The sequence below is a fragment of the Sinocyclocheilus grahami genome, unplaced genomic scaffold, assembly GCF_001515645.1.
Source record: "Sinocyclocheilus grahami isolate Dianchi unplaced genomic scaffold, SAMN03320097.WGS_v1.1 scaffold170.1, whole genome shotgun sequence".
NCBI lineage: Eukaryota > Metazoa > Chordata > Actinopteri > Cypriniformes > Cyprinidae > Sinocyclocheilus > Sinocyclocheilus grahami.
This window is the reverse complement of record NW_015505349.1, coordinates 1,962,228-1,981,541: the sequence shown is the minus strand read 5'-3', so window position 1 is coordinate 1,981,541 and position 19,314 is coordinate 1,962,228. Positions and strand designations below refer to the sequence as shown.

Genomic DNA, 19,314 nt, shown 5'->3' with positions numbered 1-19,314 from the left:
TGGCTTTTATGTCAAAGAAATATAAGACATCATTAAATGTTGAGTCTGGGCAAACCCACTGAAATCCTTAAATCCAATTTCAGCTACTTTGAACAAGGTAAGTCATATTAACAAGGCCATTTTGTCATACAGCTGATTGCCATTGCTGAGAGGAAAAACCACCGAAATCCCACCCATGACCATTGAATCTTTGTGATGGGATTGCCCAAATCTTCTACCCTGTAGCATATTTTTAAACATGAACATGTTGCGTAAATGTTTAAAATATCATGAGCATGATTTTTGTGTTTTAAAAAAAAATGCTTACTCTCACTGAGAGTGAAGCTACAAATTGCCCTCAAATAATAGAATACTTTTTCTTTTACACAAAATGCTGAAAAACAATGATCATTAAAATGGTGCGGCAACGTTTGTCTTCTTTTTGTTATCAGCAGATGCATTATAATTGAATTAGTTTAAGCTTCAAATTAATATTATCTTTGCTTTGTTAGTACTTCTTTTTTTCTAGCTTTTTTATGCTTTCAGGACAGACACGACACACACACAGACACATAGAGAGAGAGAGAGAGAGATAGACAGTGAGAATGAAAAAAAAATCTTGGTGATCACAATAAATAAATGAATAAATAAACAAATAATGAATAAATAAAATGTTTTAAAGCTAATCCATAAAGCATTACTCGCAATGATTATCCGAGCACTCGGGATGACGGTGGCAATAGTAAGAAGTCAAACATGATAATAATTATATTGAGTTTAGTAACACCGATAAAAAGTAAAGTGAATGGACCCCTACTCCACCCGTAGGGAACTTTTTCCTTTGCATTCTGAGAAGTCAATAGTCACCAGCACTAAAGAGCCACTAAAATCCATCGGGTCTGGATTCCTCACCTTCTCAGGTCCATTCAAAGGAACCACAGACACGCAACAGACTGGCCTCCTCTCCACACGGTGAGAAGAGAGGTGTCTGTGGGGCTGTTGTTGAGACATGAGGGGTGATAGTGCTTTCGGTGGATGGTGGTAGTGGGCGAATGATTGTAATGGAATGACCCTGCCTTAGTATTGGGGGTCAACCACCTACCACGTGTCTGTAGGAGCCTCCCCCACCAGCCTGACCCGCACAGGCCCACATCCTCAAAGTTCTTAGGGTCTTATCCTCTGGAGCGCAGTTAGTCATAGAGTGGTCTCCAGTGCGAGGAGGGGGTACAGCTGTCGAGAGGGGGTTGTCCAATGGCCGTCTAGGCCTGTGGGGAGGTTCAGGTGGCATACACCGCTCTCAATGGCGTTGTTGTTGCGGTTAGGCGTGGCGGGGAGGCTGTACTGGCGGTAGGGACGGGGCGGTGAGTGGGAACGCTGCGGATGCTGGACCGGAGGAGGAGGGGGCTTTCGGAAGGCCGGATGCAAGTGGTGGCTGTGCCTCGACCACTCCGATTCGTCGTCAATGTCGGTGTCGTCGATCAGCGGGATGTTGTGGATGAAGTCGTTGATGAGAAACTCGGGGTGTGCCATGAAGTTGTGGATGGAATTCCTGGACGCGGGTTTCTCGATTCCGTCGTAAAGGGAGCTACGGAATGCTTTCACCACCTGCATCTACTCGGGAAGAGAGGGGACGAGGCACAGAGGAGGACAGAGAGAAAACAGAGAGGGAGAAGTGAGGACAAGGAGAGGGTTGAGACAGAGGAGGGCAGGAGCAAAGAAATCTCTCAGTACACGTGTGATTGAAAAGACCTAAAACACCATAGAATCTGTCCTGAACATGCCTTACAATGCACAGACAGCTCAAGATCAGGTTGCTGAATCTGTCTTTTTTTTATTAGGGTAGGTACAGTAATAATTTTGTTTTGGTACTTAAAGGTGCAATGTGTACTTTCTAGTCACAAAAAAACAGAATTGCAATAAAAAATGTTTTTTTTCTTTTGATGCAAATGTTTCAGTTTTAATGTAAACACTTAAACCCAAAGTATACTTCAGTTTGAATGTGAACGCTTAAACCCAAAGTATACTTCAGTTTTTATGTGAACGCTTAAACCCAATGTATGCTTCAGTTTTAATGTGAACGCTTAAACCAAATGTATACTTTTGGCGCAAACACTAAATCCCAAAGTGTACTTTAGTTTTATAGCAAATGCTTAAGCCCAAATTATGTTTCCGTTTTGACACATCAAAACTGAACTGTACACTTCAGTTTTGACACAAAGATTTATGTTTACAGCTGAACATGTAGCCTTTCAAAGTATATTCCATTTGATATCATGTGCGAAAACAGGTGTCCTACAAATGCACATTTTTGACTGTGAAACAACAGAAATAACTTTTATTTTTAGAGGTGGGGATTTTTCAGTGACTCTTTCTGCATGTTACAACCTTAAAGGGGTCATATGATGCGATTTCAAGTTTTCCTTTCTCTTTGGAGTGTTACAAGCTGATTGTGCATAGATAAGATCCCTGAAGTTGCAAAGACTAAAGTCTCAAAACCAAAGAGATATTCTTTATCAAAGTTAAGACTCTGCCACGCCCCCCTAAAACGGCTCATTCTAACACGCCCCCACATATCTACCTCACTATGTGGAAATATTTGCATAATGATGCCCAAATGTGCACGCAAAGAAAGAAGGCGGGGTTTCAGTAACCGCAGTTAGTGTTGAAGCAGCCATGTCAGAGAGATGCTGTGTGTTTCTAGGCGAAAGCAAAAGCACTTTATTTGGCCTTTCCGAAAGTAGATGCATTTAGGAATCTTTAAGAACAGCAATGCATTTTATGGACGACCGTTTCGTGATCCTAGGAGAGGGGGGAATTCTGACTTTGCTATGACAATCTGGCGCTTCTGAATCAGCAACTGTTTTGTTATTAGCTTGCTTGTGTACTGCAAACACATACCAGCTTCATCACTGTGTCTGTCACACGATTCTTTACATTTATTTTGAAAGATGAAGCTTGCAAGTCGTGATTATGGTAGGGGCGTTACATTCCCGATGAATGCTTGTGGTGTTCGGCCAATCACAATGCACTGGGTCAGCTGGCCAATCAGAGCAGACTGGCTTGTCGGAAGGAGGGACTTTGTAGAAAACAAAGCATTTGAGAGAGGCGGGGCATATAGGACCTACAATAATGTACAGTATTTGAAAAAGAATGTGTTTTTGAACATTAAAGCATGTCAACATATTCTGTTACACCAAATACACAAAATAATGATCTTTAAAAAAGCATCATATGACCCCTTTAAGCAAGTAGATGGTGACAACACCGGTTATGAGTAATTGAATAATTCATTCAACCAATTAATTCAATCACACTGATTCATTCGGCAATAAAACAGCACACTGTCTGTTGCTTGAAGACTCAACAGTTAATTCTGCTGTGGATTCATTTGGAACTATTGGTGGAGCAAAAATCGGCAAAATAACTGATAATATTATTTTTAAAATGTAAATTACCCCTAATTTTTACTTGTATTTATTGAACTGTCAAATAAAAACAATACCATACTTGCAATTGTTGTTCTTTACTGGTCTAAATATCAGCATTCTTGCTTATATGATATTGCTTTATAGGTTGGTCTTTGTAACAAAAACTGTACCACTAGAAAAACACTACACATTTGTACTAGTTTCTAATACTACATATTTTCTTTCCTTTGGTCATCCACCAGTGCATGATTCCTGGTCATTGGTTAAGCCAATGATGGGATGCTGAAACAAACAGATTGCAATTCTGTTTTAGGTTTTATGCTGCAGAAATTACACAATGCGCATTCATTATTTAGATTCTAATACCTATAAACTAAGGCTTTATACTAAAGCTGCACAACCAGATCTTAAGTGTTTCTCAAAGAAAGACAGATGATAAAAAAACAAAATAAAACCAAGTTATCTCTCAAAATTAAAGGTGATGGACATTCTCATAAGCTCAAAACAGACCAGGCCTCAAACAAAGAGACGAATGGAAGCACAAAGTACCAAACAAAAAGCCAATACAAAACATACGTCATGTCTGTATATTGACTTATTAGTGGTGAAAACTGAAGTAGTGACACGGAGAGAAAGAGAAGCATAAAGGAGGATGTCTTGATATACACAGACACACAGCCAATGGAAGAAACAGTGGGTAAGAATCTGCAACACAGTGCTAAGCAAAGGGGATGTAATGAATAGACAGAAGCATGACTGGGGGTCTGGCTGGTAGGATGGAGGGAGGACGCACCCACAGTGATGCACTATGCTGTTCTCGGAGGAGTTATGGCATACTCCTCAGTTGTACTAGCAGCATTCAGGAGTGTAGTAACAATGAAGCAATGGCACTCCAGTAATGTGATTGTAATGTCATAACAGAAGCCATGGAGACAACATGCGTAATGAGGCCATCAGCCAATGGTGTCAGTTAATGCCAATGAGTGAAAATAGGTCATAAACTGTGAAGATATCATGTGGCCGAGGTTTTAAATATCAAAGGATCTGTAATCTCATCTATGGTTTTATATGTCTCCCTGATCAGCAAAATTAGTTTAATTCCAGTTTGCATTCTACTGTCATGATTTACTGGAAATGGAAATTCCATATAATAATAACAATAATAATAGCAAAACATATGGGTGTTTCTTCAATTATGAGCACTTCCAGAAAAAAATGCTAGAAGACTTATTACATTCTCACTAGTATAATTGAACTTCAATTGTACTAATAACTATGTCCAACAACAGACATATGAATCATACAGGAAGGAGAATTCGCTCATTATTTTATCAAATGCATGAACATTTCCATCACATTTCAAATTAAGTTTTTTTTAAATGGAATAAAATGGCCAATTATCTTACTATTTTAATTTCAATATGTAATTTCATAGCTAGCATTTTATGTAACCTAAAACTAAATAATAATTTGACATTTCTTTAGGATAAGTTGAAAAAATTACAGCTTAATTAGAAATAATGTGCAATAAAAATATTCTGCTCACAAGCAATATTTTCCTTTTTTTACAGTATAATTATGGCAGAAACGAGGAACAGTAATTTGTGTAAAATAATCTACAATTAACTTTCACAATAAAAATGTTTAAATGTATTTTGATTATTTAAAAAATATATATTTTAGGATTGAATCATAGTTTGAGAGGTATTTTTTCAGTTTTAATGTGACCTTCATATGAAATAGTTTTAAACCTGTTATCATTATTTTTTTTAAATCAACTCATATGACAAAATAGTGCATATTTGAAGAAACACATGCAAATTATCTACAGATGTGTGAGTCTGCTCTGGTAGGCCTATATGATAAATTACTCTACAGGCTCAGATTACACTGACTGCCAGAGGATAAGTTATACAATTTCCAGAGACATCATCTAGATGGATGATGATGACTTTTCTGGGACTAGTCACTTCCTGGCACTGAGCCATTGATTACATGACACCAACCGCTGTGACAGAAGACCTTAACAAGCACCATCACACTGACAAGAACAGAGCAGGCACAATAAACAAGGTCACAGCATCTCTGGTTTCTGCAAAAGTCAACTTATCAGCACAAATGGATCACACCTTTGTACAGTTTTATAGGCTTGGACTTGAATTTTGTTTTTTTATCTTGGTAAGGGATACTATTTTTGATTACTGTTTAGATGACATTCATATCGTGGATGTTTAGAAAGGTGTGGAAAAGCACATTCAGTGAGAGAGATAGAGAGAGTGCGAGCATCTTTTGGCATGCAGCAGAGCAGTCGAGTGCAGATGACACGCAGAGAAGAAGAGCTGAAGAGTGCTGATGAGATCTGCCTCAGTCTATATGCAGAGAAAAGAAGAAGGAGCACGGGAACCGATCAGAAAGCAAAATGCTCATTCCAGTGCAGCTGTCTCGTTGTCGTGTTACAGGAACAGAAACAATGAAAGTCGAGGTCAAACTCAAAAACTTGAATGCATGATGGTAAGCAGTCAGGCTCATGCTGTAAGAGTAACTCAAATGCAGCTGGAGCACATATACACACGCGTCTGTCGTGTCGTGTGTATATATTCAGAAGGAAGGAGATTTGAGAGCGTGATCCTTTGCTGTGGCCACAGGCCGGTGCCGCCCACCCCAACCCTCTTTTCAACACTCACCCAGCAAAGGAAAAGAAGTTAAAATGGCCAAGAAAGAATTTACAAGAGACAAAACAAACAAACAAACAGGAAGGGACGGTCAAGCATTTGGTTAATTGCTTATCTGTTTTTCCAAAGAGCCTGTTTGTTGAGAAAAAGTCATGCAAATCTGAATTGAGAGTTTGTTTTCATTTTTTGTTCTTTGAGTTTCTGTCTCTCTGTTTTTTGCATGGATACAGGTAAACGTTCGAGTATATCGCCCGCTTTTGGGAAATGTGTGTTTGTTTAAAACTGATTTGAGTTTTTTCTCTCTCTCTTTGCTCTGGATGTTTGCATGCCAGATTACTATCCACTGTCTCCCCCACGCTGTCCTTCAAAGAAAAAATAAGCTTGATGGAAAAACTGTATAATTAAAACCAAAAACCAAAAAAGACTTCTTTACTCAACAAATATTTCCCAAAGACGTCTGAAATGAAAATAGATCTACACAGAAAGACTTGAAAGCAGACAAAGTGATAAGATGCAGGTAAGGAGAGGAAGTAGTTAACAAAGCAGTGATGAAATAATGACTTGAATTTGAATTTGAATTTGTAAGAATGCATTCAGAAAGGTTTATGCATAAAGACTGTAAAAGAGTAATCGCTGGACCTATTTTCACTCTTTATAATGAGTAAGTAATGAAGCTGGTCAAATATGACAATATCTAACTGCTGACTTTAATTTGACAATCTATATTTAGAAGTGACTGTAAATGCTCTAAATCATACAGTGCAGTTCTCTCAATTTAAAGAATTTCAAATTGTGTCCTATTAATGTAATGTATTAATGTAAACTATCTACATTTTTTCTCTCTTTTTGCCAAACTTCAAACAAGGTTTATAAGGAGTTATTTTTAATTACAGCAATAGGTGTATTTTGTATTGGTATTCTTTTCCATAATTTATGATTTATCTCACATATCTCACATATTTGCATCTTGAACAATTTAACTATGGTGAACTTTATGAAATGATACAATATTACACATTTAGCAATGCACTTTATAAAATGCACTGTATAATCTGATGGCAGAATTCACACAGTGACACAGTCTATGAATATGATTATTTTTTATCAGATGGTAGTAATCAAAGCTAGGAAAATTTTAATAAATTAGCGTCGCTTGGACATTTCCACTTATATTACAATATATTCCACTGACTGATAGTGAGCATCTGTTTTGAGCAGTGAACCATTACCGTACAAGGCAAATGTTTGAGCAAATGAGTGAGATAAACATGAATCTATCAGTGACAGCACTGCGTCTCTTCTCAACATCTGGGTTACAATGTGCACCCATCTTACAAAACCTAAAATGAAAACAAACTTGATCCATAGATCTGTCAAATATTTTTAAACAAACATTTGTATGTGAGACAGCTGTGAGGGAAAAAAAACTAATTTTTGGAGAGCTGTGATTAATGATTGATCTAAATATAGTGTTTTCTTCTCTGAAGAGATACAATGCTAGCATAGAATGATTTTCAAAGATATGCATATAATATATAATATATACATCATAAATGAATAAAAATACTACATTTAGGCAAAGATATCAACACACTAACATCTACTAAATGTTTCTGTAGTATGATTTTTAACATGAGGTTGACAGAATGATGTTTAAACTAAAGTTAATGTTTGCAAATCTCAGTCAAGGCCAAAGAAAATTTTGCATGAGAAAAACAACAAAATGATATGTATAGGGCTGAAAAAGAAGACTGGAGTGAGTAGTGGCACATTTCACCCATATAATCACAGAATGAAGAATGTGATGAAAAATGTACAGATACACATGAATCACATCACAGAGCAGTCAGACGCAATGATATGGTAGTCGTGACTAACATTTCTAGCCTGAAAAAAATATATATATATATATATTTTTTTTTTTTTTACAAAGATGGAGAAATAGTTGGGGAAAAAATCTATAAGCATTGACAAAAATTTAGTTAGTCCACTATTCTCAGCAAGAAAACATATAATACACACATTCTTAAAATCTCTATTAAAGTGCTATTAGGGTGTATAAAGCATTGTTCTGGGTTCAAAACAAGTTGAAAGAATAGTTCACCCAAATTGTAATTATTACTCTTTAAATTACCATTCTGTCATCATTTACTCACCCTCATTTTGTTCTAAACCTCTATGACTTTATTTCTTCAATGGAACACGAAAGCACATATTTATAGCTAAATCCAAGTCCAAGCCCAAACTTCCATACAATGAAAGTGAATTGTGACCATCCAAGCACTTCAAAGGTTTTTTTTTAATACTTAAATGTTGGTCTGTTCCTCTCACAATGCTGTTTGGATATAGTGTGTATGCTACTTTTAGAATGCTTTTAATGAAGAACTTGGTCACCATCCACTCTCATTATATGAAAGAACAGCATGAACATTCTTTAAAACTTATTGCATGTTTCACATATGAAAGAAAGCCATTCAGGTGGGGAACGCCATGAGTTAGTAAAGTATTTTTAGGACAGAATTTTTACTTTTGACTCTATTGACAGCATATGTAATCTTTGATAGTTTTTATAAACTGACGGACAAGCTGATAATATTTTCAACAGAATTACACAGATGCTAGAGCTGAACTTATTTTGAACACTTGTTTTGATTCCTTTAAAGAATGATATCTAGAATGTACTATGTTTGATGAAAGAATGAAATGAAAGACTGTTTGTTAGTTTAGAAGAGTTTAGAAGATGCATACAGAGAAGAGAACATGAGACGGGTAAAAATAGATTTAAGCCATGAACCATGTGAACCATGGGACAGAGAAAAAGACTGTGAGGATCTGTGGAAGAGAGATGAAGTCAGTAGCACAGGGACATTAGAGGATGCTTTCACACAGTCTTATGATGAAAGTTACAAGATGCATTATCTGGAAAAAAGTAACAGAGGGAAAGAGAATGAGAGAGAGAGAGAGAGAGAGAGAGAGAGAGAGAGAGAGAGAGAGACCTATCAGAGGGAGAAGAACCTTATAGGGCTTATACTCGAAGGTTTACCCCTGTGTAGGCTCAAAAGCCATAGCAGTGCAGCACATTGAGTACCTCTGCTTATACTGTAAAACCTCATCTTTTTAGCAAACCACGCTAACAGAAGCCTCTCGGCAGTGAGTGCCGTGTTCTCTCTGTATTTTTTCTGTGGATTTTAGGACTAAATTCAGGTTTAGATACAGGTTATTCTTGCCAGGTTATGTCCAGACATAATTTTTTAAAAATAATTAATTGTAAAAGCAATTATTTAATTATTTCAAGCAATTATTAAATTATGTAATATTTATCAAAGTCATGTCTTGTATGTTATTTTAATAGTCATGTCTTATGTGATATATTATGTTCTCCAAATGTTTTTAACAAATCTTTAAGAATACGTTACTTTAAAGCTGAAGTGTGTCATTTTTGTTGATGTTAAAATCCTATTATAGTCCAAAATATCAATAGACAACTATAAACGAGTCATCTGTAGATTGATTTATCCAAAAAGTGCAACAAGTGTTTCTCTGTGGTGCAATTAAAACAATACTGAGATTAAAAATATGGTTGAGCCAATGGCATTGGATTGGGGGCAGGACTATCTGTTTGTCCAACCAGTGGTTCATGTTTATGAAATCTGATCAGTCATTATTTTTGCAATTGCATTTGCTCAAAAAAAAAAAAAAAAGCAACCACTTCAGCTTTTAAAAAAATTAATCAAATTTAAAAAAAAAAAATTTCTGCTGTGCACTCAACACTAACGCTGATTTATTTTGTACACATTCTGTTGTAGGTAATAGGTTTAGTTTTGGACAGAGAGAAGGCAGAGAATGGCTTATCGAGAGACGGGGATTTGAAAACAAAACCAACACCTTTAGACAACAAAGAAGAACCCAACAGCAAGAGAAAAGGCCCGACACAGCAAGACAGCACACAGAAATCGAGAGAAGGAGATGAGGGACTTGGGGAGGAGACACAAACAGCGGCCCATAGAGGATCAGTCAAAGCCAGACAGGCCATCTTGCAAAGAGCCACTCAATCACAGAGAGACGACTACACAGAAGGTTTCAAATACAGAACAGAAGTACCACGGCACACACGATGAGGTGTTTCATGTGCTGCTGTGTGTGAGGAGAAATGCTTGGTGCGTGTGTGAGTGTGTTTGTAAGAGTTTTGATATTTTGTGAGTGTTTCTGAGTGTCGTGTCTGACACAGGTAGGGAAAGCAGGGAACTCACTCCCGGGAGCGGCGCTTGCATTGGCAGTGGAGAGAACTACATGAGTGGGGGTAGAAATATTGGTTACGTCATGGAGCTGGCTGAGCACTGAGGATCGACGTCTCACTGCACCCTGAAACGAACCACTTCTCTTGAACGTACTCACTACCTCCATCTGCAGGAGAGAGAGAGAACCACATCATATACACACTTCAGAGAAAGAAAGAGAGAGAAAGAGTAACAAGGAAGGAGCAGAGCGAGGAGAATATATGCTTGTGATACTTCACCAGGCAGGAGAAAACAAAGCTATGCTGGCATTGTGTACTAAGGGGTACATCTTTAAACATTAAAAGGATAGCTCACCCAAAAATGAAAATTCTGTCATTATTCACTCCCCCTCTTGTTGTTCCAAAACCATTTGCTGTTATTTTTAACACATTTTTTTTTTGTTCAGTCTGTTCCTCACACAAAGCGGCTGACTAGCTACTTGGAAAGCACATGGCATTTTTGTCCTTTTTGGGACTTCACAAACATGGGAACCAACATAATTAATTAAGAGTTTCTCTTTTTGTATTCCACAGAAGAAAAAAAGTCATACATAAAACAACATGAGGCTGAGTAAATGATGACATAATTTTAATTTTTGGGTAAACTACCCCTTTAAGGATCTGCAACCAGGATCATAATGAAAGTCATGATGAAATTATAATTGATCCAATTTACTTTCTTAGTACATGGTCTGGGTCTTATTGAGAATAATTTATTGGTGCATAATATAACAAAAAAAAAGGCTTTATAATCATTCATCAAAATGTAATAACTAAAACAACTTTTCGCTGACCACCAAGACCTGTCATATCAAGATTACTTTCCACTATTCAGTTATTTTCCATATCACATCCAATATCACATTCACTCAAGAAAAAATAAATTGGTTGCAAGCGGCGTTTCATATTCACTGTAAAGAAACACGCTGCCTTAATTTGTCAGTTAATTTAACATGATTCTGTTCTGTTTTTCCACAAATAGAATGTGGATGTCACTGCAGCATTCTTTTGTTTCTAAATGGCTTTGTTAAAATATCAAATAGACTGCACAAGATAAGTTCACTGAACATCACTTTGTAATAAAAGCTAACACAACAAATGGATACCTCTGCAACCACACCACCCCAAATGTTTCACTTCTCTGAAACTCTATGCGCTGAATCAATTTTACATGCAGCCCTTAAGAGCAAGCTGAACCATGCCAAACCAAAATGGGAAATGCTGTGAGAATATGCAATCAGCTTGCATAAGACCTCATCGATAATTCATCTGCAAATACCCTGTGTCAAAAACACAACACTGAGAAATGGAGGTGCTCTCCTCATTGGAGCCAACGCAGGATGAAACCCGTGATTAGATTAGGCTGACTGATGATATGAGGTCAGCCGCTATAATGTGTGTTGTGTTTTGCCTACTCAGTGTCGAGCAGTGAAGGAATCAATGGAAACCTTGTAAGGAGCTTTACAAGCACTTCAGAAATCCATACCGGGCATTCCAAATTTAAAAAAATAAATATCTATATAATGCTCTACTATCCCATCAAGTCTGTTCACTGATGGTGTATATTGGCAAGAACATGGCCAAAAGAGTGAGTGCTGCATCATGCATGCATGTGCTCTGAGAATGTTCTATTATAAAAGCTCTTTCTAAAGTTACAGTGCCATAAACCAACAGGCACCATGACCCACCTCCTCTACGCCTGCTGACCTTCAATATCACATATGTACCTAGCACAGTTCTGATCAAGAAACAAAAGTAATACTAACTCACAAGTCACACGTGCACCACACAACAGATCCTTCCACAAAGATGCTACTAAGTATAATAATTTAAGGAACCAGCAGATGACAATTCTATGCAAACCCAAAAAAAGAGAAAAATCTCACTTAAAGTCATGGATGGAGTCCAGACTGAGAACTATAAGTATAAGCATAAGTATAGTTCAGTTCAGTATAATTCAGTGTACTCAATGAAATTAATTAAGCATTGGCCTCAAATCAAACTACTTCAACAATCCAAAAAAAAAACATGTGAGCTGAGTTTCCATGAAGGTTGAAAATTGTAGAGATAAAGAGATAGTGAACAGAAAATGGAAAGAGAAACAAGATAGTATAATACACAATTGGTTGATTATATATATAGAGATCAAATCAAAACAATAACTACTTCTAATATATTCACCCTATATTGTAATTAAGTTAGGCACATTTATGATAATGTTATGAGCTTTGATGTGTAAGATAGGGATGCACTATAAAACAGCACCATATCAGTAGATATTAGAGGTTAATTTTATTGTATCAGCAGATACACTACCGTTCAAAAGTTTGGGTCAGTTTTTTTTCCCTGAAAGAAATTAATAATTTTATTCAATAAGGACAAATTAAATTAATCAAAATGACAAATGATAAAGACAATTAAAATGTGAAAAGGTTTCTCTTTCAACTATATGCTGTTCTTTTGGAATAAATTACATTTTAAAATATGTTAAAACGGGGAAAGAAATCTATTTTAAATAATAATAATATATATTTTTTATGTTTTTACTGCATTTTTGATCAAATAAATGTAGCCTTGGTAAGCATAAAACAGTTAAAAGACATGAAAACTTTTTAAAAAATCGTACTGACCCCTTTATTTCATACTCATACTCAATATCAGCCACAACATGAAAATAATTGACAGCTTATCATATTGACCAGATCTTAAATATTGGTGCATCCCCAGAGTCAAACATTGTTCAGATCCTCATCAAATCTTTCAAGCTCTATCAAGTCTGAGGAGCAACATTCTCAAGTCCCATGTAGCGTGTCGGGATGCGTCTGATTCTGTGCTGTGACTCTGAGCCAAATGAGTTACTAAGCAATAAATTAGGACTTTAAAGGACTCGAGTTACATAATAGAGTGACAAAACAGAGCTCTGAGCAGGGAAGGGGGGAGGGAATGTTATACATTCTTGTTGGGGGAAATCTATACGCAAGTGAAGGGTCCCAACAGTGGGAAGCAGAGATAAAGACAGATTAGCGAAAGAGAGGAGGAAAGAGAAAAGGAAGAAGGCAAGGATGAACTAATGTTGGTGATTCAGAGAGGGTCTAGAGAGAACGGAGAGAGTAGAGGAGGAAACGAAAGGAAAAGCAAAAGAGCATTCTTTGAGGAGACAAAAGTTCTACTGTCTGTGGAAACCATCTTACGTGACTAGTGAGGGATTGATTGGTCAGAGGTAAGGGGTCGCATGCACAGCACCTGAGTCTGGATACGGTTAAGGCCTCTAAACCAGAGGATCTGCCCCCTGCGTAGCTCTCTCTCAGCGTGGTCTATCTCCTCCTCATCGTCGGCCAGCTCGTCCTCCGTCATCTCGTCTGTCCCTGGCCCATGGCCGGCCTCCTTCAGACACTTCAGGTGACTAGTGGGCACTGTGGCTATCACCTGAGATGAAAAGAAGAATTAGTTTAAAAGGAGTGGAATGACTGATACTGTATGATCAGAGGCATGCACAAGGGGTGGGTGCAGGGGGGCTCGAGTTGAGGTGTGCTAAAGTGCCCTTTCGGTCCGATCTAGGTGCCCCCCGGACCGCAATTGTGCCCTTGTAATGCCATTTCACCCTGCCCCTCCGGAGGTTTTGTGCACACCACTGTGTATGATGGTGAGCAGTGCTTGATATACAGTATATAAAATACATCTGGAAATCTGGAACTGATTGAAACTGAATTAGACACACTCCCTATTACCAAAACTCTGCCCTACAAAGATATCGCTGAGACGGTCATACGCATATATTGATGGCTTTGCAATCACAGAAATAAATTACACTTTAAAATATATTAAAATAGAAAACAGTTACTTTAAATTGTAATATTACTGTAATTTTGATCAAATAAATGCAGTTTTGCTGAGAATGAGAGACTTTAAAAACATAAAAAATAAAATATTTGAAGATGGAAAATTTTTGAACGGTAGCATATTGGATATTGCTCTTTTACCCATGTTTCATCCTGTACAATTATAATGTTGTGATGTGTAAATTCCCTTAATTAACTGATTTTAGTTTTTAGTGTTTTATTTTTAATTTATTTAGACAAAATAGTCTAGATTTTTACTGACAAACTTAACATTAAACTAATTATCAGCTTATCATATCTGCCAGATCTTTAATATCGTCACAATCATTGTTCAGCTCTATCAAATGTCTGACCAATATGTATATATGTCCGAGAAACCACATTCTCAATTCCCATGCAGCTCCAGGATGGTACTATGGCCAAAAATACATAGACACTAATTAAATGTACTGCCATTCTATCAGATTTATTTATGGAATGAACCACTCCCCTCTTCCCAAAACTCCACCCTACAAAGAATCCGCTGAGATGTCAGAAGTGGCGGCAGCAAAATAACATTCTTGTGAGACAAAACTGAAAAATGCTTATGAAGCTGGAGTTGGCGCTTAACTTGCAAGATCCAATTAATCTACCAAGCTCTCAGCTTCCTGCTGCCCATATTTGGACTGCCCTATGAATATGCAAAATGACAGGCAGAAGGTACCTTAAAAAACTTGGCTTTGAGTGGTTAGACAATGAGCCTGTGGTCTGTGATATTTTCTAAGTATTCTATTAAAAATCGCTTTTAGCACCTTTTACGGGCTTGCCTATTTTGGCTACACCAATTTACGATACTTCAAGATGCATAAAATTGATCATACATCCACTGACAAATATTCACAGTAGGATGAGACTCAAAGAGCTCTTACATCAATAAAATGCTGTACTGTGGAAGAACTTGAACCCAATTGAACACCCGTGGGATGAATTTGGGATGAGCCAGACCTCATTACCCAATATCAGTGCCTGACCTCACTGATGCTCTTGTGTCTTAATGGGAGCAATTTCAGAAAGCTATGTTCCAACATCTAGTACAAAAAAGCCATCCCTGAAGAGTAGAAACTGTTGTAGCAGTAAAAGGAGGACTAACTCCCAATTAATAGACACTGGTTTAAAATTAATCGCATGTGGCACATTTGGGTGTGGAGTTTGGGTGTTCACATACACTGTATAATACAATTGAAAAGGAAAGTATATTGAATGCACACAAAATAATTAACATTTATTTAAATATTTTCTTAAAGTTCACAAAAAATATATTGAAACATCTAGGCAGCATAACCACTTGTGTTTATAAGGCAGTCTAGCACAGTTATCAGCTGATGCAATATTTTCAAAATGGACAATTATCAGACGTTGGATTCTTTGGGGAAAAATAGATGTCATATCCGTAAGAATTTTGAAAAATCTTAAACTTGATTAAATACTCGATACCTTCAGTTACACAAATATTGTCTTTCATAGTTGTTCTCCTTATTTGTTCTTTGTGTCTCTTGCTCTCCTACCTGACCCCACAGCAATTCTCCAACTCCCACAAAGAGGCACCACAGCCATTGCTCCACATTGAGAGGGGCACAGCTGAAGGGCTTGCCCCCAAACTGCACAATCACAATCTGCACACAGATCAACAACAAACAACCAAACATAGTCAACACCAGCTTACTCAGCACAAGCACCCAGTACATCAGTTACCCTCTCATGTCACCTTTCATACAACCTCATGGACAGGCCCAGATAGAATTCTGATTTCAAAAATAGTCTGTATAAATCTGTTGATTGGATTTATCGGTATAGTTCACCCAAAAATGTTATTTCAAGCCTGTGTGCATTTTTGCATGCATTTTTCTCAGTGGAACATAAAAGATGATATTTTGAAGAATATATATATAGGCCTACATAAATAGTATATTAATAAACTAACAGACAAGGGGTGAGAGACATGCAGAACTTTGTTAATGATGGAGTTCAAATTCTGCAGAAATCTGGAGAATCTGCTCAAGGAGCATAAAACAAACAGTAGCTCTGACCTGCACTCCAAATGTTCCCAGAACAATGCTGCAGAAGATAGGGTTCCCAAAGATGCCGTCGAACACGTTCCTTTCACCGTGAATTTTGCGAGCATTGATCTCGTTGAAGAGCTGCATCAGGACAAAGGTGTTGAAGATGATGGTGTAATGTTCAGACGGGGGGGAGTGTAAGGGGGCGTTACGGCCACTGTCGATGTTGAAGATTTTCTCTCCTTGTTAGGATGAAAGAGATGAAGGCATACAAAATTAAGCCGTCCTTAAAACCTTTAAAGGTGCAATCAGTAGGCACTCATTGTTTCACCTTTAGACTAGTCACTTATGCTAGCATTGCTCTCATTCTCACAGCTTCTGCTAAATGAATATGTACATATATGTAACATATCTGAGACTATAATGTTATAATTGAGCTGTAAGCTGTTACACTTTCAGTTAAGACTTTCATCTGAATTATTACTGTATTATTCATCATTTAATAAATAATGCAAAACAACATTGATTCTTGAACTCTCTGTCCCACCAACAAACAGCAGGGTGAAGATGATGATGAGCTGATAGACTCCATGACCCAGGATGTTCTTCATCATTGTGAGCGAGATGAGGGGGTTGTTGCGGCCGTAGGGTTTCCTAAGCAGCAGAGCTTCGGTTGGTGGCTCAGTGGCAAGAGCCAAAGAGGCAAATGTGTCCATGATCAGATTAACCCACAACATCTGTACTGCTTTTAGTGGAGAGTCCTACACACAAAAACACAGAGATGAATGAATAATGAACTGATGAAAGTAGTGAACTAAACTCTTAGCCAGTGAAGTGTGTGCAGTACCACCGGTCTCCAGCAGGGCTTAGTGGCTGGTTTAGTTACAACTTCCTTTTGCTATGAGTTTGAGAGGTGCAATGCAGTCAGTTCTCCTAATCCACATGATGACAGAGCTATCAGCGATCTAGAGTGGCAGTGGCCGGCTGTCTAACACTTACCGCAACGCTACATGCTAAAACAAACAACACTGATCTGAGGAGTAGATTTGGGGGGATGCAATGTTTAACTTGTCCCCCCTTTACTTTATTTAAAAAAAAAGGAAATATCTTTTACATTGAGGCACTTCCAATGGAAGTGAATGAATCAGTGTTAAAATACTCAGTTTGAACTGTATAGCCACAAAACGTAAACAACATAACATGAATTTAGTGTGAAAAATACTTGCTAACATTCTCTGTGTAAAGTTATTTCCAATTTTACAACTTCATTGCCATGACAACCTGACAGCTAAAATGATTAAAATAAAGAGCACCTAAAATTACACATTTTAACAGAAAAATGACTGCTAGTGCTTTTTTAAAAGTATAAGTTTCACATTTCTGCTTTTAAGTCCTCAAAAAAAATTGGCCCAGTTGTAAGTGCATCACCACAACCCGGAATTTTGAGGAGGTAATCAACATTATACCACAAATCCTGTCGATTGTGCTTAACTTGTGTGTGAGTCAGTGTTGTTATCGTTAACTAAAACAAAAAATATTAAAATATTTTCGGTTATTGAAATAAAGAGGAAATAAAATAAATTACAAATATTACATAAAAACTTGAACTTAAAAAAACGAATAAATAAATAAGTTGAAGCAATAAATTACTAAAACTAAAATTTAAATGAAAACTAAAAAACTAAAAATATTAATGAATACTATAATAGCATATTAATAATACTAAAATTACAGTGGTTTGAGTGTGTGTTCTACCTGTGTAATGCAGGCCCCGGTGAAAGCTACCGTGACGGCCACTATATTGACAGTAAGCTGAAACTGCAGGAACTTGGAGATGCTGTCATACACATTTCTCCCCCACATGACAGCCTTCACAATGCTGGAGAAGTTATCATCGGTCAGGATGATGTCCGAGGCTTCTTTAGCTACATCAGTGCCTGCTATACCCTGGAGACGGCAAGAGAGAAAGACCAAGAGGTTTAGGTAATAAATACATCAGAGTCAGATTCATTGGAGAAAAGTGGCTTTTATTCACTGGATATCTTCCTATGTTATCATACACCCTTGTTGGGTGAACATTATATAAGTAGAGCTTCTAATAAATCAATATTCATCTCTTACAATTACTCATCTCTTAACTACCTCTTGGATGAAAGGATGAATATATGAATAGATCAGTGGGAAGTGTTCATCAGATGTGCTTACCATCGCAAAGCCCACATCTGCCTTCTTGAGAGCCGGCCCGTCATTGGTCCCATCACCAGTTACGGCCACCACCTGTCTCTGCTCCAGCACAGTGCTGTCAATGATGCCTACACAATGGCATCATCACACAGCAAACAATTACCAGCTAGCACATAACCTTGACCAATCACTGAATACAACTACTGTCACCACAGAACATGACAACTGACTGTATGTTACGCCTTACTGAGTGTCAAATTTATTTTTCAATAAGTCAGTCATTTTTTAAAGAAATACTTTAATTCAGCAACGATGCATTAAACTGATCAAAAATACACAAAAATATTTAGCAGCATAACCGTTTTCAACATTGATAATAATAAAAAGTGTTTCTTGAGCACCAAATATTCATTTTAGAATGATTTCTGAAGGATCATGTGACACTGAAGACTGGAATAATGCCTGCTGAAATTCAGCTTTGCCATCACAGCAATAAATGACATTTTAAAATATAATGAAACAGAAAACAGTCATTTTAAATTTTCATAATATTTTAGTGTAAGTGCTATAATATTTTACAATATTAATTACATCAGCAGATTTGGTTGGCATGAGATACTTATTTTAAAAACATGAAAAAAAAATCTTACAGACCCCAAATTTTAAACAGTAATGTAAGTTTCTTGTGGTCTTGAAATCTTTTAATCTAGACGTCTCTTTGATCCAAGGTGTATAGAGTTGTTGGCAATGGATTACGATTTTGAGTAAAAAAATGGTCACACTTTATTTTAAGGTCCAATTCTCACTATTAACAAACCATGACTTTTGCCTCAATAAACTCCTAATTTGCTGCTTATTAATAGTTAGTAAGGTAGTTGTTAAGTCAAAGTCCCTTTAAGG

General features: G+C 37.1%; 1 protein-coding gene across 6 annotated transcripts in view; it reads right to left on the bottom strand.

The window, feature by feature from the left end:
• Positions 1 to 1,481: 1,481 nt before the first annotated feature.
• LOC107593407 (plasma membrane calcium-transporting ATPase 3) overlaps positions 1,482 to 19,314 on the bottom strand; it is a 58,285-nt gene continuing 40,452 nt past the window's right edge. For 3 of the 6 annotated variants that reach the window (XM_016283123.1, XM_016283124.1, XM_016283125.1), the window contains 7 exons: positions 18,436 to 18,542; positions 17,986 to 18,177; positions 16,778 to 16,991; positions 16,261 to 16,472; positions 15,739 to 15,846; positions 13,599 to 13,781; positions 9,890 to 10,483 (listed from right to left, as the gene is read on the bottom strand). In XM_016283123.1, coding sequence (XP_016138609.1) covers positions 10,160 to 10,483; positions 13,599 to 13,781; positions 15,739 to 15,846; positions 16,261 to 16,472; positions 16,778 to 16,991; positions 17,986 to 18,177; positions 18,436 to 18,542 — 1,340 coding nt within the window. In that variant the 3' untranslated portion in view covers positions 9,890 to 10,159. Of the gene's footprint in view, positions 1,594 to 9,889; positions 10,484 to 13,598; positions 13,782 to 15,738; positions 15,847 to 16,260; positions 16,473 to 16,777; positions 16,992 to 17,985; positions 18,178 to 18,435; positions 18,543 to 19,314 lie in introns of those variants that run through there. The other 3 variants (XM_016283127.1, XM_016283128.1, XM_016283126.1) reach the window with 2 other exon arrangements.